We start from the raw sequence: 7,064 nt of genomic DNA on the forward strand, positions 1-7,064 counted from the left end.
GCAGCCAGCCACCGTTCCGTGGCACCGAAGCTCAAGTGCAAATTTCGGAAGATTGGATTCGGTTAGTAATCGATTGTTAATAACAGTGAATGTCGTTAATGTTAATGGGAGCTTTATGAAAGTAGGTTTGTTTGTAAATGACTATCTCTGCAGACATGCGCGTCGACTTCTTGGTAGTAGGCGCAGGGCCTACAGGATTGGGAGCAGCAACTCGGCTGAATCAGCATGGTGTAGAATCGTGGGCACTTGTGGAAGCAGGATCTGCGGCAGGTAGGAATGAAAGGTGAATTCTGTTCGATCACTAAGTTGGTCATCAAGGTGGTTTGGCGTGTACGGACGAGACTGCAGAGAAGTTCCTCTTTGACATGGGTGGTCATGTTATATTCAGGTGAGAATCATTCTCGTCACGACTCGTGTCGTGAATAACGCCGTGGCGATATCATTTCTTGAAGAGCAATCTCTCTCCAAGGCAAATGCTTTGTGCATCAGCCATTACGACTATTTCGACGAGCTACTCGATGCGGCAGTAGGATCTGGCCCCGAGTACTGGAACGTTCATCAGCGAGTCAGCTATGTATGGATAAGAGAAAGGTGAGGCAGCAACCCTTTTGGCTCGCCCAAGAGACCAGTGTGGTCCAGGTGGGTGCCATACCCCTTCCAGAACAATCTCTACTGTCTACCCCTGGAGGACAAGATTGAGTGCATCAATGGCGTTATCGAAGTAAACAAGGCGTTCCCCTGCATCCTGTATGGCTGAGGCTGCTGTCAGGCGACTAAGTTGTCCGCATCGTCACAGCGAGAAAAGCCGACTACCTTTGATGAGTGGATACTCCGCGTGATGGGTGATGGAATTGCCAACCTCTTCATGCGGCCGTACAACTTCAAAGTGAGATTGGCATTCAAGATCAGTGTAAAGGCGTTTAGCTTGTCGAACATATTTTGGTAGTATTTATAACTAGAGACTCTCAGTTCGGAAATAAGTTTTTTTGGTGTTCTTAGAGAGTGTTGGAATATATGTTCGCTTTCCTCAGCCGAACTCAGGAGTTTCCTCACTAATTATAGAAGTTTACACACCATTCCGGGTCGAAGTATACAGAAACCAACAGAAATTTCCCAAAATTTCATCGGAATTTTCATATTGTCACCAACACATGTAGTTGGGTATGTGCATTTTTTTCTCACTGATTTAAGGTATGGGCTTATCCTACCACGGAGATGCAGTGCGACTGGCTTGGCGAACGTGTTGCGACAGTTGATGCCAAAAAAGTGAGGGAATAAGGCCTCTGAAGCGTTGCGAGGTCATCGCTGTTATAGGTGATTGAGAATGTCCTCCGCGATGAACCTGCTGCTGGTTGGGGGCCAAACGCTGTTTTCCGATTTCCCAAACGGTGAGTCATCTCTCTGAATCTAATCCCTGTTGGATTTGTACTTGTCCTCTTTTTCAAGTGTTTATAGTGACCATTGAATGTGTAGTCGTTCAAAGATGCTGACCTGTTGTTTTTCTATATTTTAGCGGTGGTACTGGGGGTATTTGGAAAGGAGTTGCTGCATTATTGCCGCAGGAGCGGATACATTACGGAAAGGAGATGAAGCAGATCGATTTGGACAATCGAATAGCGACTTTTCATGATGGTAGGATGAAGTGGGACGAGCTGGTTATTGATGGGTCATCATTCGAGGTTCGACCATTCGGTACGGGAAGTTGCTCAGCACGGTTCCACTAGACCTCACTCTATCGATGCTGACAGGCGAGAGTTTTGGGAATTCTTTGAAGCTTGGGAGTCGGCTTGAATACTCAAGTTGGTGCCTGGAGGGTCGCCGTCAGTGATATGAGGAATTCGCTGGTGGCAGGCACTCATGTGATTGGTCTTGGAATTCGCGGTATCAACCCGCATGATCTTAAGTGCTGGTTGTACTTTCCCGAGAGCAACTGCCCTTTCTATCGAGCTACCGTCTTTTCTCTTTACGCCGAAGCGAATGTGAGCTCATCAAGGCAGAGCTTTCGCACAGCTCAGGGGAGTAGGTGCCTCCACCAGAAACGAAGCTGAAAACCATCTCGTTGGCATCGGGGGAGGCGCCTCCAGACGGCAATGGTATTTTGTAGCTCTTAGTAACTACTGGACTTGAGATGGGGTTGGCTCAGTTGCTAAGCCTGGCCCGTATTGGTCGCTGATGCTCGAGGTCTCCGAATCCGCCCAGCACAAGGTGGTGAATATTGACAGTATTGTCGAGGAGACCATACAGGTGTTGTTACTTAATTTCTACTTCACGCTTTTTGGACACTCTGTTTGTAGGGTTGTATTAGCACGACATTGCTCAAACCAGAGGACGAGATCGTATCGGTTTATCATCGGAGGTTGGCGAGAGGGTATCCCACTCCACATCTTGAACGGGATGGTCTGCAGAATTGACCGTTTCTATGAGGGAGGGCATTTTCCTCAGGCGTGCTTCGAGAAGTGCTGCCTTCTCTCCAGCAGAAGGGTGTCTGGAGTAGAGGACGCTTTGGTAGTTGGATGTACGAAATAGCCAACCAAGTATTGATTTATGTGAAACTTGGTGGTAGAGGAGTTTACCTTGTTTCAGGATCACAGCTGCATGCTGGGTGTTGAAGCAGTAGACAACATGCTATTTGGCACCGAGGAGCTCACTTTCAAGCATCCCTCACTGGTACGGCTTGAACTGTTGCGTGTTTCGCGGCACATTTCACAGGTGAATGGGAGCCGTAATCAGTCGTTACATTATCGCAAAACCGATAAGAACGTTAGAATGAGGTCTCCGGTGACAGTGTTTCGTAAGAGTGTCCCTGAGAGGAAGCCCTACAATTCAACCTGATTCAAGTGCGGTTATGACCCTTATTATGCATGCGTTATTTCGCACCTCACTGAGCTTTGTGTTTGCAAGCCACTAAGCTGCCAGGTAGTCAACACGAAATGCAGTGCGAAATACACAGACTAATAGAATGCGAAATACATAGATCTCTCGTGGTTCTATAGTGTAGACTACACTATATGTATACATACATATACTGTATATGATATACATATGTATATAGTGTACCCTATCTTCTGTGCTAACCACTACACTGTGTAGTGGTTAGCACAAGGTACCATTGAGCTCGGGTGGGAAGGCGGAAGTCATCACATCCGATCATCTGAAGGCGCGGGTACTGGCCAAGGCTGGGAACAGAGCAGGCAATACCGCACGATGGGACTAGTGAGGGTGGAGAGCGGCTGAGAGGTCGGTAGCCAACACAACAACAACGAGATGCAAAACACACAGATCGCTTTTGACACCCCGCGAAGTCTGCAGGAACTACTGTGGAACTCGGCTTTGGAACAATCTTAGTACGGAAATAGTTTCTCTAATTGTATTTCGTGGTTCTATAGTGTAGTGGTTAGCACTCTGGACTTTGAATCCACCGACTCGAGTTCGAATTTCGATAGAACCTATTCCTGCCTGTCTATGAAACTGTCGACACACTGCGTTCAGTCTCTAAGGGACACTTCTCTAAGCACCACACAACTGTTACCACTCCCCGGTCAAACGCCCGAGAAATATACCTCATGTCAGTATGTTGATTGATTCTGTACAAGCTGGGTGAGTTGCGATCGCCTGTAACCCATGCGGGGGTGAGATTTGTGTGAATTGGGTGTCGTGTCGCGGCCTGACCGGTGATCAGCTGTCCATCCCAAGGTGCCACTAAGGTCGGGTGGGAAGGCGGAAGTCATCACATCCGATCATCTGAAGGCGCGGGTACTGGCCAAGGCTGGGAACAGAGCAGGCAATACCGCACGATGGGACCAGTGAGGGTGGAGAGCGGCTGAGAGGTCGGTAGCCAACACAACAACAACGAGATGCAAAACACACAGATCGCATTTCAATTCCTCCCGATATCCCGTTGTGTAGAGGTATAGTGGTTTGGGTGGTTGCCATGGGGAAAACCATAATCCGCACTATTTGCGGCGACTAAACACACCTGAGAGTTGACACTCTGGTGCTGTTGGTTTTCCCGATGGCGCCTTTTACATCGTCGTCAAAAATGTAAGTCATAGTTCGAGCTTTGGTCTAAACCAAATACATTATGACAGAACTGACGATGCTGTAAAGGCCCCTATACCTCTAGAGGGTGCGGGCAGGCGGGAGAAGCCTCTTACGTATCCCATCAGGTGCTGACTTCCAGCAACTGGGCCTCTTCAAGTAAGAAGTTCTAGCGTCCCGGCGAGCGCTCGACTACTCTAGCGCTCTTTGTGACGCTCAACTGTCTCCCCCTCTACACAACGGTCTTAGTCGTCATTGACCTCGCTCCATAAATGGACCTCCATTGACACCCCGCGGAGTCTGCAGGAACTACTGTGGAACTCGGCTTTTGAACAATGTTAGTACGGAAATAGTTTCTCTCATTGTATTTCGTGGTTCTATAGTGTAGTGGTTAGCACTCTGGACTTTGAATCCAGCGACTCGAGTTTGAATCTCGATAGAACCTATTCCTGCCTGTCTATGAGACTGTCGACACACTGCGTTCAGTCTCTAAGGGACACTTCTCTAAGCACCACACAACTGTTACCACTCCCCGGTCAAACGCCCGAGAAATATACCTGATGTCAGTATGTTGATTGATTCTGTACAAGCTGGGTGAGTTGCGATCGCCTGTAACCCATGCGGGGGTGAGATTTGTGTGAATTGGGTGTCGTGTCGCGGCCTGACCGGTGATCAGCTGTCCATCCCAAGGTGCCACTAAGGTCGGGTGGGAAGGCGGAAGTCATCACATCCGATCATCTGAAGGCGCGGGTACTGGCCAAGGCTGGGAACAGAGCAGGCAATACCGCACGATGGGACCAGTGAGGGTGGAGAGCGGCTGAGAGGTCGGTAGCCAACACAACAACAACGAGATGCAAAACACACAGATCGCTTTTGGCACCCCGCGGAGTCTGCAGGAACTACTGTGGAACTCGGCTTTTGAACAATGTTAGTACGGAAATAGTTTCTCTAATTACGTTTCGTGGTTCTATAGTGTAGTGGTTAGCACTCTGGACTTTGAATCCAGCGACTCGAGTTCGAATCTCGATAGAACCTATTCCTGCCTGTCTATGAGACTGTCGACACACTGCGTTCAGTCTCTAAGGGACACTTCTCTAAGCACCACACAACTGTTACCACTCCCCGGTCAAACGCCCGAGAAATATACCTAATGTCAGTATGTTGATTGATTCTGTATAAGCTGGGTGAGTTGCGATCGCCTGTAACCCATGCGGGGGTGAGATTTGTGTGAATTGGGTGTCGTGTCGCGGCCTGACCGGTGATCAGCTGTCCATCCCAAGGTGCCACTAAGGTCGGGTGGGAAGGCGGAAGTCATCACATCCGATCATCTGAAGGCGCGGGTACTGGCCAAGGCTGGGAACAGAGCAGGCAATACCGCACGATGGGACCAGTGAGGGTGGAGAGCGGCTGAGAGGTCGGTAGCCAACACAACAACAACGAGATGCAAAACACACAGATCGCTTTTGACACCCCGCGGAGTCTGCAGGAACTACTGTGGGACTCGGCTTTTGAACAATGTTAGTACGGAAATAGTTTCTCTAATTGCATTTCGTGGTTCTATAGTGTAGTGGTTAGCACTCTGGACTTTGAATCCAGCGACTCGAGTTCGAATCTCGATAGAACCTATTCCTGCCTGTCTATGAGACTGTCGACACACTGCGTTCAGTCTCTAAGGGACACTTCTCTAAGCACCACACAACTGTTACCACTCCCCGGTCAAACGCCCGAGAAATATACCTAATGTCAGTATGTTGATTGATTCTGTATAAGCTGGGTGAGTTGCGATCGCCTGTAACCCATGCGGGGGTGAGATTTGTGTGAATTGGGTGTCGTGTCGCGGCCTGACCGGTGATCAGCTGTCCATCCCAAGGTGCCACTAAGGTCGGGTGGGAAGGCGGAAGTCATCACATCCGATCATCTGAAGGCGCGGGTACTGGCCAAGGCTGGGAACAGAGCAGGCAATACCGCACGATGGGACCAGTGAGGGTGGAGAGCGGCTGAGAGGTCGGTAGCCAACACAACAACAACGAGATGCAAAACACACAGATCGCTTTTGACACCTCGCGGAGTCTGCAGGAACTACTGTGGGACTCGGCTTTTGAACAATGTTAGTACGGAAATAGTTTCTCTAATTGCATTTCGTGGTTCTATAGTGTAGTGGTTAGCACTCTGGACTTTGAATCCAGCGACTCGAGTTCGAATCTCGATAGAACCTATTCCTGCCTGTCTATGAGACTGTCGACACACTGCGTTCAGTCTCTAAGGGACACTTCTCTAAGCACCACACAACTGTTACCACTCCCCGGTCAAACGCCCGAGAAATATACCTAATGTCAGTATGTTGATTGATTCTGTATAAGCTGGGTGAGTTGCGATCGCCTGTAACCCATGCGGGGGTGAGATTTGTGTGAATTGGGTGTCGTGTCGCGGCCTGACCGGTGATCAGCTGTCCATCCCAAGGTGCCACTAAGGTCGGGTGGGAAGGCGGAAGTCATCACATCCGATCATCTGAAGGCGCGGGTACTGGCCAAGGCTGGGAACAGAGCAGGCAATACCGCACGATGGGACCAGTGAGGGTGGAGAGCGGCTGAGAGGTCGGTAGCCAACACAACAACAACGAGATGCAAAACACACAGATCGCTTTTGACACCCCGCGGAGTCTGCAGGAACTACTGTGGGACTCGGCTTTTGAACAATGTTAGTACGGAAATAGTTTCTCTAATTGCATTTCGTGGTTCTATAGTGTAGTGGTTAGCACTCTGGACTTTGAATCCAGCGACTCGAGTTCGAATCTCGATAGAACCTATTCCTGCCTGTCTATGAGACTGTCGACACACTGCGTTCAGTCTCTAAGGGACACTTCTCTAAGCACCACACAACTGTTACCACTCCCCGGTCAAACGCCCGAGAAATATACCTAATGTCAGTATGTTGATTGATTCTGTATAAGCTGGGTGAGTTGCGATCGCCTGTAACCCATGCGGGGGTGAGATTTGTGTGAATTGGGTGTCGTGTCGCGGCCTGAC

At 49.4% G+C, this 7,064-nt stretch overlaps 1 protein-coding gene and 6 non-coding genes across 7 annotated transcripts; all 7 read left to right on the plus strand.

Annotated features, from left to right (window-relative positions):
* Positions 1-137: 137 nt before the first annotated feature.
* Pmar_PMAR016614 (conserved hypothetical protein) lies at positions 138-2,832 on the plus strand (the record flags this gene model as incomplete). The annotated part of the gene is made up of 15 exons (XM_002780374.1): positions 138-270; positions 319-388; positions 490-591; positions 640-721; positions 770-886; positions 1,192-1,266; positions 1,315-1,388; positions 1,514-1,632; positions 1,680-1,799; positions 1,852-2,019; positions 2,144-2,244; positions 2,295-2,397; positions 2,443-2,534; positions 2,584-2,667; positions 2,710-2,832. The coding sequence occupies 15 exons, from the start codon at positions 138-140 to the stop codon at positions 2,830-2,832; spliced, it is 1,563 nt and encodes a 520-aa protein (XP_002780420.1).
* A 544-nt stretch (positions 2,833-3,376) lies between these two features.
* On the plus strand, positions 3,377-3,448 carry Pmar_PMAR016615. Its single transcript has one exon. It is a non-coding gene; the product is annotated as a tRNA-Gln (tRNA).
* Positions 3,449-4,411: 963 nt separating this feature from the next.
* Positions 4,412-4,483, plus strand: Pmar_PMAR016616. The gene has a single exon. It is a non-coding gene; the product is annotated as a tRNA-Gln (tRNA).
* Positions 4,484-5,001: 518 nt separating this feature from the next.
* Pmar_PMAR016617 lies at positions 5,002-5,073 on the plus strand. The gene has a single exon. It is a non-coding gene; the product is annotated as a tRNA-Gln (tRNA).
* Positions 5,074-5,591: 518 nt separating this feature from the next.
* Pmar_PMAR016618 lies at positions 5,592-5,663 on the plus strand. The gene has a single exon. It is a non-coding gene; the product is annotated as a tRNA-Gln (tRNA).
* Positions 5,664-6,181: 518 nt separating this feature from the next.
* Positions 6,182-6,253, plus strand: Pmar_PMAR016619. The gene has a single exon. It is a non-coding gene; the product is annotated as a tRNA-Gln (tRNA).
* Positions 6,254-6,771: 518 nt separating this feature from the next.
* Positions 6,772-6,843, plus strand: Pmar_PMAR016620. Its single transcript has one exon. It is a non-coding gene; the product is annotated as a tRNA-Gln (tRNA).
* The last annotated feature ends 221 nt before the right edge of the window (positions 6,844-7,064 follow it).

The sequence above is a fragment of the Perkinsus marinus genome (assembly GCF_000006405.1).
Source record: "Perkinsus marinus ATCC 50983 genomic scaffold scf_1104296944406, whole genome shotgun sequence".
In the NCBI taxonomy this organism is placed as follows: domain Eukaryota; phylum Perkinsozoa; order Perkinsida; family Perkinsidae; genus Perkinsus; species Perkinsus marinus.